This window comes from Eretmochelys imbricata, chromosome 3 (genome assembly GCF_965152235.1).
Source record: "Eretmochelys imbricata isolate rEreImb1 chromosome 3, rEreImb1.hap1, whole genome shotgun sequence".
Classification (NCBI taxonomy): domain Eukaryota; kingdom Metazoa; phylum Chordata; order Testudines; family Cheloniidae; genus Eretmochelys; species Eretmochelys imbricata.
Window position 1 is genome coordinate 155,988,662 of NC_135574.1, and position 20,042 is coordinate 156,008,703.

The 20,042-nt window shown below is 42.2% G+C and overlaps 1 protein-coding gene across 7 annotated transcripts in view; it reads left to right on the top strand.

The window, feature by feature from the left end:
- Positions 1-19,704, top strand: part of LCLAT1 (lysocardiolipin acyltransferase 1) — a 210,108-nt gene extending 190,404 nt beyond the window's left edge. For all 7 annotated transcript variants that reach the window (XM_077813647.1, XM_077813651.1, XM_077813648.1 and 4 more), the window contains one exon: positions 15,497-19,704. In XM_077813647.1, coding sequence (XP_077669773.1) covers positions 15,497-15,999 — 503 coding nt within the window. In that variant the 3' untranslated portion in view covers positions 16,000-19,704. The remainder of the gene's footprint in view (positions 1-15,496) is intronic.
- Positions 19,705-20,042: the final 338 nt, after the last annotated feature.

Genomic DNA, 20,042 nt, shown 5'->3' on the forward strand with positions numbered 1-20,042 from the left:
TAGGATTCCATTATAGTTTAATTAGCCATTCCATTATTAAATTGATGTCTTCGGCTTCCTCCAGGTCTCGGGCTAAACTTGAAACAAATTCTTCTTTGTGGACAAATATTAGTCAGTCATAATTAAAGAGTATTCATCGTAACTGAGGCTTTTCATTAAATGCTTTTCTGATTAAGATGGCTCCCCAAGTATCAGACTGATTGAATGAATTTAGTAAGATTTGTGCACTCATGTATCGTGGTCTGGTAGAAATTGTTTTAGCACCAGAGGATTAAGGACAAGATCATCTCTCCGTCCATCCTGTCATGGACCTAACTGTCCTTTATCTGCAATGTTATATAAACTGTACTCCGTGTCACTCTATATTGTCAGGCAAGTGTACCATATACCTAGTCAGTCAATCATCAGAAAGAAAGGCATATATGGAGTAGTAATGATGGCTGCATTGGAAAATCGGGGGGGGGGGGGGGAGGGTGGAAGGGGGAGTGTGTTGACATTAGCATATCTTTATAGAGTTCAGTGTTAAGTGATTTTAGAGGATCTGTTCTGTTGACTAGTTCAGCACCAGAAGTTTGCGAGTTAATTGAAGCTCAAGTGCTTCATCTGCCTAAAACTGATTTAATTCAGGGAGATACATAGATAAGCCTGTTTGTGTGTAAATGCAGCTCAGCTGGGAACTCAAGCTACTAAACAGACATGCTTATTTAGAGGCATTTCTAGTGGAAGAGTATGGAATGTGTTCAGAACAAAATGCTTGTACCGCATTTAAAAGAAGGAAGGGCAAAAAGATGACCTGTTTTTAATATACATACATACATTCAGAGAGCGAGAGAGAGAGATGTTATAAGCCTATGATTGATCAGATACCAAAATTATGCTCTGTGTTTTCATAATTATGGGTGCTGTTCTGCATTCTTCTCACTGCGTATGCTGAAATGAAAGCAAGGCCACTGTGGCCAAGAATGGGAATTAGAGAAAATTGGTGAGGCATGAAATTCAACAGATTAGCTCAGGACATTGGTGGAGACAGTCAGTGTGAACATTTGAGGAAGCTGCTAGCATCTTTTCACATCTGCTTCTTTTTCAGCAGTTCACGTTTGTTTTTGACTCAGTATCAGCTATATTTTTAACATTGGACCTCTCTGCATCTGAAAGTGCTTTTTGCTGCTGCTTATGTACGCCAAATGCAATGTCACTGTAGACATCCTCTAGCCAAGTGATACTCAGACTGAGGCTCGCAAGATGCAAGTGGCTCCCTAATGTGTCTCCTGAAGCTCTTTGCAGCACTTGCTTTCAAAACACTGTGTGATTTAATTATTAACCAATCTAAGTTATTAACGAATCAGGATGCTTTTTACTATGTTATTAACCACTTGTTTAGGTAACGTTGATCACTAATTTGGCTCCTGAACCACTGAGGTCTGAAAATCACTGCTTTTAGCCCATCTATAATAATTTGCAGTGCCTAAACTTCCTGCTGATTCAGGTTTTCCCTGTAGGGCTCCTGAAGGCTAGACTGATCTTGAGTGAGGCTTGGGACAGTCAGTGAAAGAGGGCACGGTTTGAAACAGTGTAAGGTCACTGGGTAGCTAAAGAGTACTCTCTAGTGGTTGACTTGGGGTAGTGAAAGAAGTTTAAAGCAAAGGATGAGGTGTTAAGGAGAGATAAAGAGTTTGGCTGGAAATCTAGATAAAAGAAAAATCCAGAAAAAGATCAAATGTGAAGTTCATATCTGGAGTCTTCTAGGGAATTAACTTAATCATACTAGAAGGGTTTTAAAATCTAATTCTACATAGGCTGGTTGTTTTGCTTATTGTTGCAGTGCAGTATTCAGAGTGACATCCTTCTGTTGATGTGTTAAACTAAAGTTCCTTCTGTGTGTCTGATGGAAGTTAAAAATTCCTTGGCTCTTTCTGAATAGTGTTGCCAGGTGTCTGCTTTTCGACCAGAATACCCGATCAAAAAGGGACCCTGGCAATGCTAGCCGGGCCATTAAAAGTCCGGTCGGCGGTGCAGTGGGGCTAAGGCAGGCTCCCTACCTGGCTCCGCGCGGCTCCCCGGAAGTGGCGATATGTCCCTCATCTCCTAGGCAGAGGCATAGCCATGGAGGCTCCGCGCACTGCCCCCATCCTGAGTGTCAGTTCCACAACTCCCATTAGCTATGGTTCCCAGCCAATGGGAGCTGCAGGGGCAGTGCCTGTAGGCAGAGGCACCGCACAGAGCTGCCTGACTGCGCCTCCGCCTCGGAGCCAAGAGACATGTCGCCGCTTCTGGGGAACTGCCCGAGGTAAGTGCCACTTGGAGCCCTCACCCCGAACTCCCTCCCGTGCTCCAACCTCCTGCCCCAGCCCATAGCCTCCTCCCGCACCATATCCCTGCCCCAACTCAGAACCCCCTCCTGCCCCTGAACCCCCTGCCCCAGGCCAGAGCCCCCTCCTCAACTCCAAACCCCTCATCCTCAGCCCAATCCCAGAGCCCACACCCCAGACGGAGCCCTCACCGCCCTGCACCTCAATCCCCTGCCACAACCCAGAGCTCCCTCCCGCACCCTGAACCCCTCATTCTGGCCCCCTCCCGGAGCCCTCACCCCCGCCCACATCCCAACCCTCTGCCCCAGACCGGTGAAAATGAGCAAGTGAGTGAGCGACAGAGCGAGGGGGGAATGTAGTGAGCAGAGGCGGGGCCTCAGGGAAGGGGTGGGGCAGGAGCGGAGCCTTGGGGCAGGGCAGGGCAAGGATGTTCGGTTTTGTGCAATTAGAAAGTTGGCAACCCTATTTCTGAAAAGAATAATGTGACTCTTGTGTCCTGGTCAATATTTGTTCCATTATTTTACTGATACAGTAATTGCGAGGATCACTCTCTTCTGAAGATCTGTACCATGCTGTTTTTTTCCCTCTAATCATAGAATGTCAGAGTTGGAAGGGACCTCAGGAAGTCATCTAGTCCAACCCCCTGCTCAAAGCAGGACCAATCCCCAACTAAATCATCCCAGCCAGGGCTTTGTCAAGCCTGACCTTAAAAACTTCTAAGGAAAGAGATTCCACCACCTCCCTAGGTAACACATTCCAGTGTTTCACCACCCTCTTAGTGAAAAAGTTTTTCCTAATATCCAACCTAAACCTCCTCCATTGCAACTTGAGACCATTACTCCTCGTTCTGTCATCTGCTACCACTGAGAACAGTCTAGATCCATCCTCTTTGGAACCCCCTTTCAGGTAGTTGAAAGCAGCTATCAAATCCTCCCTCATTCTTCTTTTCTGCAGACTAAACAATCCCAGTTCCCTCAGCCTCTCCTCATAAGTCATGTGTTCCAGTCCCCTAATCGTTTTTGTTGCCCTCTGCTGGATGCTTTCCAGTTTTTCCACATCCTTCTTGTAGTGTGGGGCCCAAAACTGGACACAGTACTCCAGATGAGGCCTCACCAATGTCGAATAGAGGGGAACGATCACGTCCCTCGATCTGCTGGCGATGCCCCTACTTATACATCCCAAAATGACATTGGCCTTCTTGGCAACAAGGGCACACTGTTGACTCATATCCAGCTTCTCGTCCACTGTAACCCCTAGGTCCTTATCTGCAGAACTGCTGCCTAGCCATTCGGTCCCTAGTCTGTAGCGGTGCATGAGATTCTTCCATCCTAAGTACAGGACTCTGCAGTTGTCCTTGTTGAACCTCATCAGATTTCTTTTGGCCCAATCCTCTAATTTGTCTAGGGCCCTCTGTATCCTATTCGTACCAGCGTATCTACCTCTCCTCCCAGTTTAGTGTCATCTGCAAACTTGCTGAGGATGCAATCCATACCATCCTCCAGATCATTAATGAAGATATTGAACAAAACCGGCCCCAGGACCGACCCTTGGGGCACTCCACTTGATACCGGCTGCCAATTAGACATGGAGCCATTGATCACTACCCGTTGAGCCCGACAATCTAGCCAACTTTCTATCCGCCTTATAGTGCATTCATCCAGCCCATACTTCTTTAACTTGCTGGCAAGAATACTGTGAGAGACCGTGTCAAAGGCTTTGCTAAAGTCAAGGAACAACACATCCACTGCTTTCCGTTCATCCACAGAGCCGGTTATCTCGTCATAGAAGGCAATTAGATTAGTCAGGCATGACTTGTCCTTGGTGAATCCATGCTGACTGTTCCTGATCACTTTCCTCTCATGTAAGTGCTTCAGGATTGATTCCTTGAGGACCTGCTCCATGATTTTTCCAGGGACTGAGGTGAGGCTGACTGGCCTGTAGTTCCCAGGATCCTCCTCCTTCCCTTTTTTAAAGATGGGCACTAGATTAGCCTCTTTCCAGTCATCCGGGACCTCCCCCGATCACCATGAGTTTTCAAAGATAATGACCAATGGCTCTGCAATCACATCCGCCAACTCCTTTAGCACTCTCAGATGCAGCGCATCCGGTCCCATGGACTTGTGCTCATCCAGCTTTTCTAAATAGTCCCGAACCACTTCTTTCTCCACAGAGAGCTGGTCACCTCCTTCCCTTGCTGTGCTGCCCAGTGCAGTAGTCTGGGAGCTGACCTTGTTCGTGAAGACAGAGGCAAAAAAATCATTGAGTACATTAGCTTTTTCCACATCTTCTGTCACTAGGTTGCCTCCCTCATTCAGTAAGGGGCCCACACTTTCCTTGACTTTCTTCTTGTTGCTAACGTACCTGAAGAAACCCTTCTTGTTACTCTTAACATCTCTTGCTAGCTGCAACTCCAGGTGTGAGTTCTGCTACCTTGCCCCCACTTCCCCCCCAAGTTTTCAATGACTTTGAAACAGACAAGGGACAAAATAGGTTAAAGGGTCATCCCTGATTAAAAAAAAAAAACATTTCTGTACATGTACATTAGATACACTCAGGAAGTTCTTAACCGGGATGTGACTGGATCTCAGAACTATAAAAGGTAACTGTATTTGACGGGAGTGGTTTTGGAGGAACTCGGAGAAAATTAATTCAATTTTATTGACTGAACAGGGAAATCAGAACAGAGTGTAGGCCATTTTACTCTGCTTATTTTAATTGGGAACAGTAAAAGCTATCTTTCACTGTGTAGTACAGTGTGATGATCTGTCTTTCACGCAGTGGAAAAAAGGTATTGTTAACATAGTGAAAATGATCTCTGATTTTAAACGTGGTTCATATGGCAGTTATATAATTTTTTCAGAAAAGAAAACTTCATCGGTCTTTGTGTATCCAGCCTTTTGCAAAGCAGACAATTGAGTTTAACCATTAACAGTGTGAGGTCAGACAGAAATGAAAGTGGAACTCTTAGTTCTAACAAGTGCATAACAATACCATTTAATTACCCTCCAATGACTTTTACTGTGTGTTTTAGTTCCAAAGAGTGGTACCATTAAAGTTTTGTGAGGTTAATTCAGTATACAGGATTATTGGTGTAAGGTGACTGGTTGAACTGGCAGAGGGGAAAGGATTCGGAATGGGTGGTGGACTTGATCAGCCAAATACATGTCTTTGAAATCAGTACCATAAAACAAGAGAGGAATAAAGTAATGCCCTGGACATTGTTCCCAGAAATTCACAAAATTAAACGAAGAATAAGCTTGAGTTGTTTATACATGTCAGGGTCTTAGTGATTAAATATCTGTAGCCATCTATCACTCTTGAAGAATGGTTTGTTCATTTGGTTTTTTTTACAGTACTTGCGTTTTAAGAAAATACCTGGAATTCCCAGTTTAACTTTTTTATTCAACTTTTTCATTTTGTATATTCTTCTACAAATATTTCTGTTTGGGTGCAGGTGTAAATCTGGGGACTCTTTGCAAGGATTGTATTGCAGTAAAGTGAATTAATCATAGTTATTCTTATCTGAGTTTATGGGGTGTTTGCCAGGCAATTCATATTAAAACTTAGGAGAGTTGGGCAGATGTATACCAATACTTCAGCATCTGACTAGTCCTCAGGTAAAACATCACCGTCTTATTAATAGAGAACATTCCACAGTTAGTTTGTGATAGTAATAGGGACATACTGTGTTCTTAGAGATGACAATGTAACGGAGCTATGAAAGCTTTTATCTTACAAAACCTTATAATATATATGTATGTAAAATAGACATTCAGCAGGGGAGGCTGGGAAAGAGCAATTACACAACATGGGGGGGATAAACAAGATATTTTCATTATCTGGGATTGACAAATGTAGCTTACAAGTGATAGAGTAAAGACCAGCGAGTTAGTTATGCCTGGTCATCCTTAGTGACTGAAAATAATGTGCTCCTTTTATTGTCCCCTCCCCCTCCCACACTCTCCCCATGTGTTTTATTTATGCCTCAATCAGCTCTGGCTCTGTAATTCATACAGTAGCACTTCCGAGACAGGGAGGAAGGAGAGAGTATTGCTCTGAAGACTAAAGTGCAGCTGCCAGGTTGTCATTCTCATAAATGCAACCACTGTGTCAACAGCAGAGCAGCCAGCTCACCACTCTCCAGAAACTCTTCCCTCCCACTTGCCCTTAAGGGTCTCTTTTTCACACCGCACGAGGTACATTTCTAAAGGCAGCTTGGATTTGCAAAGCTGACAATTGTCAGTGTATGCTCTTGTGGGCAAGTTGACCGTGGTATGGGCTATAGTCTGGTCAGAAGGCCCAGGTTCTCGAAGGGAAAAAAAAAAAAGGAGTAGACATTAATAGAACAAGTGAGATGATGCTCAGCAAATTGAATTGAGTGCTGTAACCCAGCCTTCTTGTTCATTCTGTAAATGGTAGGTGAATGTAAGAACATAAGAAGGGCCATACTGGGTCAGACCAAAGGTCCAGCCAGCCCAGTATCCTGTCTACCGACAGTGGCCAATGCCAGGTGCCCCAGAGGGAGTGAACCTAACAGGTAATGATCAGTGATCTCTCTCATGCCATCCATCTCCACTCTCTGACAAACAGAGGCTAGGGACACCATTCCTTACCCATCCTGGCTAATAGCCATTAATGGACTTCGCCTCCATGAATTTATCCAGTTCTCTTTTAAACCCTGTTATAGTCCTAGCCTTCACAACCTCCTCAGGCCAGGAGTTCCACAGGTTGACTGTGCGCTGAGTGAAGAACTTCCTTTTATTTGTTTTAAACCTGCTCCCCACTAATTTCATTTGGTGGCCCCTAGTTCTTATATTATGAGAACAAGTAAATAACTTTTCCTTATTCACTTTCTCCACACCACTCATGATTTTATAGACCTCTATCATATTCCCCCTTAGTCTCCTCTTTTTCAAGCTGAAAAGTCCTAGCCTCTTTAATCTCCCCTCATATGGGACCCGTTCCAAACCCCTAAGGAGTTAAGTTGATGTAAGCCATCTTGCATCGCCCCAATCATGCATTTGTCTACACTTAAATTTGTCTTCCACTAAAGTATGTGCCCTGTAACGGCGACACAGGAACACCACCTCCCCGAATGGTGATTAGCCATGGTCGATGTACTGAGGTCAACATGACGTGAGTGTAGATGCTGCTTTACCTATGTTGACCCTAACAGTCCTCCACCAGACATCCCACAGTGCCTGACACTGACTGCTCTGGTCACAAATGTGAACTCCACTGCCCAGAGGTTATAGAGGCCGGAAGCTACCCCGCCTCCCTTTAAAACCCCCCATACTGTTTGCTTGTGCAAGCTTACCACGTGGTCCAGATTGCTCTTTATCAATCTAAATGGCAAACCAACATTGAATGTGTGTGTTTCTAGTAGGGTGCTACAGGGATCGATTCTTGGCTCTCTGTTATTTAACACTTATCAGTGATCTGGAAGAAAACATAAAAACATCACTGATAATGTTTACAGATGAGACAAAAATTTGGGGAGGGGTAAATAATGGAGAGGACAGATCAGCGATCTGGATTGCATGGTAAAATGGGCACAAGCAAACAATATGCATTTTAATGCAGCTAAATGTAAATCTATGCATCTAGGAATAAAGAATACAGGCCATACTTACAGGATAGGGACTCTATCCTGGGGAGCATTGACTCTGAAAAAGATTTGGGGGTATTGGTGGATAATCAGCTGAATATGAGCTCCCAGTTTGATTCAGTGGCTAAAGGGTTAATGCAATCCTGTGATGCATAAACAGGAATCTCAAGCAGGAACAGGGAGGTTATTTTACCTCGGTATTTGGCACTGGTGCAACCACTGCTGGAATCCCATGTCCAGTTCTGGTTACCACAATTCAAGAAGGATATTGATAAATTGGAGAGGGTTCAGAGAAGAGCCATCAGAAAGATGAAAGGACTGGAAAACATGCCTTATAGTGATAGCTTGAGCTCCTTGAGTCTATCTACCTTAAAAAAGAGAAGGTTTAGGGGTGACTTGATTGCATTCTGATCACATGGGAACAAATAATTAATAATGGGCTCTTCAGTCTAGCAGAGAAAGGTATGACATGATCCAATGGCTGCAAGTTGAAGCTAGACAAATTCAGAATGGAAATAAGGCATAAAGTTTTACAAGTGAGAGCAATTAACCCTTGGAACAACTTACTAAGAGTTGCAGTGGATTCTCCATCGCTAACAGTTTTTAAATCAAAATTGGACGTTTTTCTAAAAGCTCTGTCTGCTCTAGGAAATATTTTGGGGAAGTTCTGTGGCCTGTGTTATACAAGAGATCAGATTCAATCACAGTGGTCCCTTCTGATATTGGAATCTGTGAAAATCTACTAAATGAGGGGTTTTATAATGGACTTCAGAATCAGAGTATAATTTCCTAGTATAATTTCTTTTTTTTCTTTTTCTTTTTTTCCCCCTGGCTGGCTTCAAACGGAGGTAGTTCTGATTTACATACTGCTAAATCTGGTGTTAGACTGAAAGCCTACATGCTGTTTATATTTGTTTAACATAGGACGCAGGCACAAAGGTATGCTGATAGCCAAGGCAAATTTGGGATATAGCATATATCTTTTGTTGACATCTAGTCTGGAGACATACAGTTACAGTTTATAATAGTCACATTTATAAGTGTACAGTTCCTCTTCTTCACCAGTAGTGAAAATAGTCAAAATTTTCCATATTGGAAGAGAACAGGCCTCATTTCTTCGAACTCCTTCCTGTAGGCGGGTGGGAATATCTTCAGAGCCATCATGTTGCTGCGGATGTGGAAAATTGAAGAGGTTCACTTGATCGCTCTAGAGTCCGGACTGGTACAGAGACTTCCTGTGTTCTGTTTATCAAGGCTAGCATTAGCATTCTGCCTTTCTTGTTTGCTTATTTGACTGCTAAGTTTCTACAGAAAAGAATCCCAATAACTATTGAATTGAAAGTGGTTGAGATGAACTCAGACTGCCATGGCTGTTTTAAAGAGGGATGCTTGAAGTTATAAATCCTCCCAAAGCTTATACTATCCATCGGTGGTTGTAAATCCTTGAAGTTGCTCCCCTCAGATTCTGTGTTTATAAAGGAAAATAACCGAAAGTCTTTCAGCAGCCAAGGCAGTAACGTTTTCCAGTAAGCAGGTTTTGATAGGTTTTGTTTTAATACCCAACACCGTGTGTGGTTCAAAGTTAAGACATAACAATCTTAAATCAGATATTGTCAGATAGCAATTAGCCTCACTCTGCTAGTTACCATCTATGTTTTGATTATGTAACTGATCAATTTGTTCAAAGGAATGCCTCAAAATGCATGGACCAGCTCCACTTTTTAAATCTGACAGTCATATGTATATATTTTTAATTGTGGTAGTGCCTAAAGAACCCTATCTGGACACAGGGTTCATGGCATTAATGTAGCCAAAAAAAAAAAAAAAAATCCCCCCCCCCCCCCCGCCGCAAAAAGAAAAACTCAGACACGTTGACTTCACCATGTGAGCTATACAATGCAGAGCCCTGCAGCCATACAAATTGGAATCAACGTGACCATGTATCAAGTACCACGTTGTGATGTAACGAAAAATTGGGATAAGATCTGAAGTATCACGATCAGCTCTGACCCGGGGGGTCGTGATTAAGGCTACATTTTAGTCATGGGTATTTTTAGTAAAAGTCATGGACCATAAATAAAAATTCATGGTCCTTGGCCTGTCCATGACTTGTACTATATAGCTTTGACTAAACCTTGGGTGCTCTGGGGCAGGGGGCAGCCTGGGGGCACTGTGGGTGCTCTGGGGAAGGGGGCGCCGCAGGTGTTCTGGGGGAGGCGGTGACAGCACATGGCCCGGGATCTCCGCTGCTGCTGGGGGAGGGGCAGGCTGCAGCACACAGCCCAGGACCCCAGCTGCTGCTAAGGGGCGCGGGGGGGGGGGGGGGGGGCGCGGGGGCGCGTGGCAGCAGCTGGTGCTGCTGGCCCAGAGATTGGCCGAGCTACTTTAGCGTCCCCCGGGCCAGCCACACTGGCTGTTGCAGAAGTCATGGAGGTCCCGGAAAGTCACGGAATCTGTGACACTCCGTGACAGACTCACAGCCTTAGTAATGATATATGTGACTGAAATTGAACATAGTGTCAGGGACAGATAATGTAGGGACAAATAACCTCTGAGGGCCTCACCTGGGTTGAAGATGGAATAGCCACCAATGTGATTGTTTACACTAGAAATCTGCACAGCATTTGGACTCAGATTTTAAACCTCTAACATTTTGAATAATTCCATTCCAGTGTTTAGGCTTGGGTCCACCTCTAATTTATGGGCTCATTGAAGGGCACTTTGGAAGAGAACGTCTATTCAGCATGCCCTCAAAATATCTGCTTATAAAACAAACCTTTTACTTCGCAGTGACCAGCTCGGTGTTGGTCACTTACAAGTATCTACAAAAAATGCGCCTCGTGGTAACCTGACTCACATCTGAAGAACTCCTGTCGGTGCTCGAACTCCCACTTGAACCTCATACCACACATAATAGGTCCATGGAATCATTCTCCTGTATGTCTGCATGGTCTCTGGATTGTGTTATCTTGAGGGTTCCTCCCTAAGAGCTGAATGTTGCTTTAAGCAGTTCACAATACTTATACTGGCTCTGTGTTGTTCTCTTGATAAACACCTTTGAGAGAAGTTTAAAATATTTAAAATCCTGACTCTGTCTTCATGCTAAAAAAAGCTCCCTAGAAGTCAGGCTGACATTATTTAACACAGAGATTTAAATGTAATATCATTCTGCCTGAGATAAGTTTGTTTTGAGTCTAGTAAGAGGCCCTTGGTTATAAAGATTGAGAAGAGAGAGATTTGAATCGAGCATCTGGGATAATGAAAGAAAAAAATGCCTTTTTCTCTCCCTCATAAAAACACTTTTTTTAAAATAGAGCAAGTGAAGTTTTACTGCTGATGCTATAACTTTGGCCACAAGCCCAGTCGGAATTACTTGTATCACTTTTACCAACTTATGACTATAAGGCCTAAAGCTATTGACTTCGCATTGCAGTTATTTGAAGAGAAATGTCACACACTGGTCAATCCTGGCATATGAACAACTTTAAGTGGAGCACCAATATATCTCAAAGAAATATTTATAGAAAGAAATGGAGAACTAGGCTTTCAGGATGTTTTGCAGCTTAGTAACTGTTAAGTAGCTGGAGACTAAGATACATATTACTGAACTGTTTTGGCTTTCTTAGCTGTGTAGGAATGATGATGAACAAGCTTTCAGAATCAGTTAGCATCTCTCTGCAGCAGTTTCTATCCCAATGCACTGAGAACAGCATCACTCGCTGATAATAAGGAGCCTCATTCCCATTATTGTCTTAGAGCAGTATTTCTCAAACTGGGAGTCCCGGCCCAAATGAAGCCCACAAGGCTATTGGAGGGGAGTCACAGTATTGCTACTCTTACGTCTGCATTGCCTTCAGAGCTGGGCGGCCAGAGAGCGGTGGCTGCTGGCCGGGCACCCAGCTCTGAAGGCAGCACTGCCACCAGCAGCTGCACAGAAGTAAGGGTGGCATGGGATAGGGGAGGAGGGTCATCACAGCCTCAAGTATTTTCGAAGGGGGGCCCAGCAAAAAAAAGTTTGAGAATCCTTGTCTTAGAGGGCTCTGAAAGCTGCTGAAATTTATGTGTGTGTCCTGATCAGCTGAAATACCCGTCCATCAACTTTTACTCTCACTTTCTTGGTTATCTTAATTTAGAGAGTTGTTAAAATTAGATTTCAGATGTGAAACACCTATTTGGTTCCCCCCTCCCGCCCCACCCAGTAATAATATTCATAGCTGCATAAAAGTAAAGAAGGATCTTCAGAAGTTAATAAATGCCAATTGTCCCAAGCCTGCCTCATTAGGCACAGGTAACTAGTCTGAGCTATAAACAAGTAGTCCTGTCTTTCAGTTATTGTCTCATTGGGAACAGTCTTAGTGGTAATTAGAGCAACATGACTCTTAAGCCGCATTATGTCTTGCACTTGAAATGTGCTAAAGCAGGTCCCTTAAGAAGGGATTTAAATTCAGTGGGGGAAAATACTACCTGCTGCCTGACTAACCTAGTTGTGTGCCCCATAGTAACAGTAAGCTGCAGTTTGATTCAATTCTCATCAATGACATTCTGCTAATGCCCCACTTACGAGGCCACTCTATCTTCCCATACTAATAGAGATGTGGGCCATCCTCTAGAGCGATACGGTAAGATATAGGATGTAACATGCATGAACTGAAACAAAGCCCAGTAATCTAAAACTTCTCCATGTACTCAGCCCTAATACCGCTCTCCTCCTGGGGTGTCCTGCCTTCTTTAAAAATTAATTCTGATGAGCTACAGCTTAGTTTTCTCCTTTGTACGTAGTCTCCTCTCCCCTTTCTGGTTGTTCCCATCTGTCATTCCTTATTTAACCACTGTAATCCCTTCTTAGCTGCTTCTAGAATACGACATGTCCCCATTGTATCTTGAGCCTTGTCCATTTCTGGTTCCCTGCAGCTCTCCGATACCCCACTCTGTCCACTGTCACCTTCCTTCTTTTGTTGGATGACAGGCAATTTCCATTCATTCTGATCCATAGGCTGTTAGTAAGTTTCCACTCTACACGTGGGATGAGCCTGCATTGGCGGGGGGGAGACAGAGGCAGCAATAAGGAAATGGTTGCTGTGAAAGTGTGCTGAGGTGGGTGCCCTGCTCAAAAATTCACTGCCCTAGCAGCTGTCATTAAAGGAGCTTCACCCCCTCCAAAGGATTTTTCTAGTTTCTGTTGCAGTAACATTTGAAAGCAGGTTCGTTCAGATAGCACCTGGCTGTGATAGTGTTGCCCTTTTCATGTTAATAGATGTCACTGATGAATCAGTGGAAAACATTCAGAACCTTTTTGTTAAAGTGTGCAGTGTAGATCCAGCAGCTTACTGCAAACAATAATAGGAGAAGGCACGCTCCTTTCAATAGCTATTAAATAATTGGCTGGAAATTGCCATCGCCACATGCTTGGCCTGCCAGAAAATTAAACCCTCCAAGACAAGGGACACGTTTAGAAGGCTCTAATCCTTCTGCATATTAAATCATATATGTCTGTATTTCCTATATCTGATATGTTTCTATGCTTTTTGGTATGTTGAGCCTGTCTTTGAAGTGCCCGAGTCATTTCTTCTGAAGTCGCTTTGATGTGCTTATCACCCTGCTATGTTGGGGAAACAGTGGTCTAGTAGTCTAACCATGTGACTGGGAGTCAGGAGAGTTGGGTTCTGGCCTGAGTCACTGTGTAAGTCTTTTAGCCATTCTTTGCCTCAGTTTCCCCATCTACAGCATAGTTAAATATTACTGGTCCCATTTGTGTAAAATGCTTTGAGATCTGCACTATATCATTAATTTACAGAACCAAAGGCAAGCTCGGCACTTTGCAGTATAGATAAGACCTGGTCTCTGCTCTGAAGGTTTCTGTCTAATGTCAGACGTGATGCAACAAAGCAGGTGGGGAATTTAACAAAATAGCAGTGCCGAGTTTTGTAAGAAGAACAGAATGGGCATCAGTAATAATACATGGATATTCAGCAAAGGCTAGTACACAGCATGGTACAATAAATAAAACGATGTCACAATGTGTGTGGAATATTATCTATTATTTGTGTAGTATCTTTATTATTAAAAACATCTGCATCATGCCATCTAGAAAGGGTGATGATTGCTCAGCAGACACATGGTGGAAGTGATGGAGAGGGAGTGGAGAGCTGTTGTGTCTTCAGTTAGAGTGGTATCTCTTCCTTGGTATAGTATTTGCCTGTTAAGGGTTTTGCTGGGTCCATTCCGAAGTTGGATTCGCATTGAGCAGTGGTGTTCAGGCGCTCTTGCCTTAAGGCCTTTCCTCTGATACAGATCTGGTCATAGTTATTGCACCCACGAACAACCCTTCGTCTTTTTAGTTTCTAACTCAGCCTATTCTGCTCTGAGACAACCAACAAAATAAAAGCAGCAACGCCCGATAAATTACAGTGCTGGCAGAACTTAACTTTAATGTCACGTCGAGTGCACTGGGCACCTATTTTTAGATCAGTTCTAGACTAGCCAAGTTTGCTTTATCAAATCTAAAAAGAATGTTGTCTGGTATGAAGCAGCAGGCTGAGAGGATATATGGAATAGTGCATTGTTCTAAAGATTAGTATTAATGCACAGGTACAGCAGTAAAACTCATCTTAACAACATTGGTCCACACAAGTGGATTGATTAGATTAGACATAATGATAGAAGGGCTGGGTCCTTTTGTCAGTGTCCCCCTTTAATTGCTAATCCACAATTGCTTTTAAAAGTGCATTCAAATACTTAGCTATACCCAGGTTAACCAAAGCTTTATCTCCCAGGTTTGTACTTTGTTGTTGGGTTCTCCTAATCTGGAATCCCATGAAGAGTCCTCAGCCTCTAGCAAAGGCCATTTCTAGCTGGCACTCAGAGCACTGACTTTTTACGTGTAAAGGGGCTGTGTTAATTGCAATACAGTCCTTGCAAAGCTGTCCCCCATCTTCTAAAATGCAGTAAAGGGACTCCTGATTTAATGAACTTCTGATCATTTTTCTGCTGTATATTTGTATGTGCTCTCCTCCCCCCAAGACCGGCAATAAATTAGAATTGTACTTGTACTGCTTTGAGTCAAATTTTAAACTGGATTCTTTTACAACCATTATAGTTATTGTACTGTGTGTTACAGTTGTTAGGTCAAAGATAATTTCAGTTTGCAATATAATGAATGTTCTTCAAAAGTATGTGACCACAGTAAAATACAGTGAATCAAACCCTATTTTGATTTGAAAAAGATCAGGCATGTGTATCCTAATCTCTCATTGAAATAAGACTTTATCCTTTTACCTATTCTGTTTTAGAATCCTGGATTAGTATTTCTTCTAGTGAATGTTATTTGGTCCCTACAGGTCTTCGCTGTAACCCAGAGACAGAAAAAACAGAACAGTGATTAGGAAATATTGACCTGCTAGCCTTAAAATATTATATTTATATGAGTAGAATACTCTGTACTTGCTAATGAATCTTTGAGAATTCTACCATGATTTTGAGTTTTCAGTTGTACCCTGAAGCTCTAATCCGTGGTAATTGTCATAGAAACTGTCCATTGTAGTGTCTATATTTATCTTGTTCTCAAAAATGTTTCCTATAGGTAATAACCTTGATGCTATCCATGACATAACTGTGGCATACCCTCAAAACATTCCGCAAACAGAGAAGCACCTTCTGAATGGAAACTTCCCAAAGGAGATACATTTTCATGTCCGTAGGTATCCAGTACGGACTCTGCCAACTTCCAGGGAAGAGCTGCAGCTCTGGTGCCAGAAGCGTTGGGAAGAAAAAGAAGAGAGACTCCAGTTGTTCTATGAAGGTGAAAAGTACTTTGATGTAACAGGGCGAAGCATAATTCCACCTTGTAAATCTGAGCTCAGGGTCCTAGTGGTTAAATGCATCTCGCTTCTGTACTGGACATTGTTCACACTAGCTATGTTTGTGTTGCTGTACTTGTACAGCTTTGTGCGATTGTATTGTGTGACTGCAGTTGTCATTTTTGTTGTGCAACAAAAAATATTTGGTGGGCTGGAAATAATTGAACTTGCACGTCATCAATATTTTAATAAACGACAGAATGGATATGGCAGGAAAACAGAATAACAAGTCTAGTGCTGTTATAGGAGAAGGAGGTAAAGGATGTTTTTGAGACTTACCACAGACTTTGTAAACAGGGAAGTGTTTTTGCATGAAAATTGTCTTTTTTTTTACACTACCGCCATTATTTGTTAAAGGTATTTTGCACTTATTCTGTGAAAAAGAAATATTAGTTACTGCTATGTGTGAAAATTATCGTTTTTATCTTTGAATGTAATTTCTATATTGCTCTTGCAAGCAGCTAGCAACTGCTGCATACTGTAGCTATGAAACAACTTGCTGGATTATTTAACAATCATTACGATGTTAATAAATGTGAGGTACGCTGAACTTTTTAAAACTGCAGATCCAAACTGTTCAGCTAAGGGAGACAGATCTGTGGTTCCTGTACAATCACGTTGGCCTAAACTAAGCACCAGACTTGCTCATTTAGCAACTAACATGTATGCGCACGTGCAGTCCTAACATTTTCACATTTATTTTAAACCCTTTTCCCACACACTTCCCCAAACAGGACTGAGCATACTGCTACCCAACCCAGCTGAAAAAGTGAAAAACTAAATGGGGATTCTAACTCGGGTGTGTCATGTTGTGGTGCAGGTAGGGCCATCCACTCTGCCCCACTCTGACTCTAAATTGATTTTTTTGCAAGACCTACATTTCTGGGTTTGGCTCCCTCAGTGTGCTGTATGGCCATCACCTGTGTAATAGCCCTTACCTCTGGGAGACTTGCACGTACTGTAGTACTTCGAGTTGGTCCTTCTGCTGAAGCAAAACCAGCTGGGGGCATGTTGCATTTGCTAAACAGCGAGCAGATGTTAACAATTTCTCTGTATAGAAGAAACTTGTCTGAAAACAATATATCTTTTTTGGAGAAAGTGAGAGGTCTTTTAGTTGAAGCTGCTACTTTGGCTTTTAAAATGTTTTCTTCGTCGTTTTAATCTTTATTGTCTACAGTAGGAAGACTGCTTTTTTATGTTTGCACATCAGTGTGACCCTCTAAAATTCAGCCAAAGCCACAGCTGGTTATCTACGGTTATATGGCAAGAGAAGTGTCTCAGCCTATTATAGCACAGGACAAGCTACACTATTTCTCTTCCCAAACACAATATCCTTCTTGACTACCCAATCACGTCATTCCTCTTCTACTCAGGCCACTCCTGTGCACAATCTTTCACTGTTTAGACTCTCCCATTGAAAATTTATCCACGGCCCTCTCCTTTTATGTGGCATTGGTGGAAAGTCAGAGAAATCAAAGGTTTTAGGCCTTTCAGACCCTTACAGGGTAGCGGATGCTGGATTTTTTGATGGGGCTGGTTCCTTGTCAGATAATAGAAATAACATTCATGGCAGCAAAGTATATGGAATAAACAATTCCAGCACTTAAATTCCCCTGCCTGACTTTGGCGGTCAACCTCAAAACAATGTATTGCTTTGTATATTCCAGTGCCACAGAACACCCCTTACTTACTAAACTTGCTGCACAAAAGACGTCGAAAATGCTTGTCTATATCAAGGTAGTCTGGCTCACTATGCGGAGTTATATTACTTTGAAATCTAGACATGTGCAATCAAGAGTTTGTCATGTATAAAGCAGAACCACTCAAATATTGGTTCATCATTGCAGACAAATCATTTTTCTTTTAAATCTCAATACTAGGCATGTTCTTCAATGCGTTTGAATCTAGGGCCACTGTTGGATGAAATTGCCTACCTATATTTAACTATCCCTTCCAAGGTGACAGCTGTTTTTAATCCCCGCTCATAGCAACTAATTAGTTATTATGCACAAGTACTTGAAGCCATCTGTTTTACTCCATGAATTTTTTTAAAACCTTTTTTCCTTTCTAAAAATGGCTTCTAATTGAGGCTTAAGTCTCCTAACAAACTTCCTCTTGTTATATTTAGAAATGCATGAATAAATAGCTTGATAGCTGGCATTGCATTGTCATGAATGCAGCAGAAAAGGAAGGTCTTTCTACACTTTGGAGGGGGGCGATGTTTTTAATGCAGTTCTATTCTAGCAAAAATATGGTTGCTGGTTGCATTTACATCCCATCGTTTTCTTTAAGATAACACTCAATTTTGGTCAACTCCCTGCATTTCCAGCTATCTCATCCTGCAATGGGAAAAAAAAGTCTTTTTTGTCTAATTTAAAGGCTTTTTACCTGTCCAAGGCTTGGGCTCTTCATTCATGCCTGTAATAACGATTGCCTACTCCTAGAGCCGTAACATAGAGCCCGAGTGAGGATTGCAGAGTGCAGACTTCTCATCATTAACACACAGATCAGCTGCATTCCTTTCTGCCCTTACATGAACTTTGGGATGTCTTAAAGTGAATCAGAAACCTAAGCTGGAGTCTTGTTCGCTCACATTTCTACTACATTTTTTAAGTCTATTTTGTTAGAGTTAAAAACTCTTCAAAATTCTAACATGAAACTGTAATGGATAGTGGCCTTTAAATACATCCCATTGAGGCCAAATCTGTAATATACCCTTAATGTGGGAACCAACCTCCAAATTGTAACTTGAATTTCTCTCATGTATTCACCATTCTTTTTTTTTTATTATTATTATTATTTATTTTTATGAAGAGCCACAAGTTTAGTGGCATGTAAATACTACATGTTAGGATTGCCTGACCCAACAACACAGTGCTGCACAAGTTAAGTAAAAACCCCATTTCTCACAAACAGAGTTGAACTCATTTCTGAGGCTGATGTACAAACTTGGAAATTTAACCAGAAAGCCACATCTATTTCCAGATCAATTTGAGACGTAAGAAGGAGAGATTGTTTGGAGCCCAGGTAATAAAAAAAGAGAAAGTTGGTAGGAGGCAGGAGAAGCGTTGCTCAATAGATTTGATCAGAAAATGGGGAAAACTCTTTGGGAAAATATTCATTTTCCACTTTTTATTGAAATGTCACTTTTATCTGGCCAACTTCCAAGAGATGTTTTTTTCATTCCACCTTGTTTGTTTAGTTGAAACTCCACACACAAAAACTGCCAGACCGCTCTCTTTTTAACATCTCTTTCCTTTGAAATGTTTCCATTGCTGCTGGATTGGAAGGCTCTGGTGCTCTGGGAATCAAACACACTGATCTTTCAAGGGAAGCATATTGGCAGCAAGAGACCTCTCACTTCATTAGCACAATTTCTCAGAGCTACCGTTCTCTTTCCTCCCAATAGCTATGCCCTGTGCGTTTTACCGTCACTCTACTGGGTTAACATGTCTGTTAGATAATACATTTCTTGAGATAAATGATGTGCTTAACCTGCCTTTAAGGGTGCTTTCATTTTCCTTAGTCAAATGTTTCCTTATCAGAATTATGGGTCTCTTTCTCTTCGCTCAGACAGAAGGTTGAACTGTTCAGTCTATGTTTGTCACCAAGCTCATTCATCAGTCTGAGACTGATCTTTTTTGTGTTGAATGTTAGTAACACAGGAACCATTCGTGGGTCTGTAACGTGTTGTGTTGATCATACTAAACGTAGTCTGTAGTTCTGTGCACTACTCCAATCTCAGATGTTTCCAAAAAGGAATCTGTGTTTTTATAGCTTCATTTTATAAGTACGTTGTATGAAAACAAACTCTAGGATAGAACAAATCTACAGAATAGCCTTAGTTTTCAAAGTCCACCGATACGTTAGAATGTTTTAGCCATGTATCTGTTACTTTCTGTACAGCAACAATAAAGACTTAGTGCATTTACATGTTTCATTTAATTGTTTTCTTATGCATAATATCAGTTCTATAGGGTGAAAGTATTCCACATACATCTCTAAGGGACAAACCTTCTCTCCAGTCCTACAGCCTTTTATTAATGGAGAGTGATTGCTATTAAGAGCCTCAATCAATAGGGTATGGCTGTTGAGATATTTAATTATATACCTGTTTAGTTAATAAATATGAAGCTGGAGAGAGACACGGTCTCACCTAAAGTCTTCCTTTTAACTTGTTTGTGGAAACCCGACACAAAAGAATACAGAGCATCCCACAAGTACAGCTCCAATTTTTGAGCTTTGTTCCCAGGACTGAGACACCAAAAC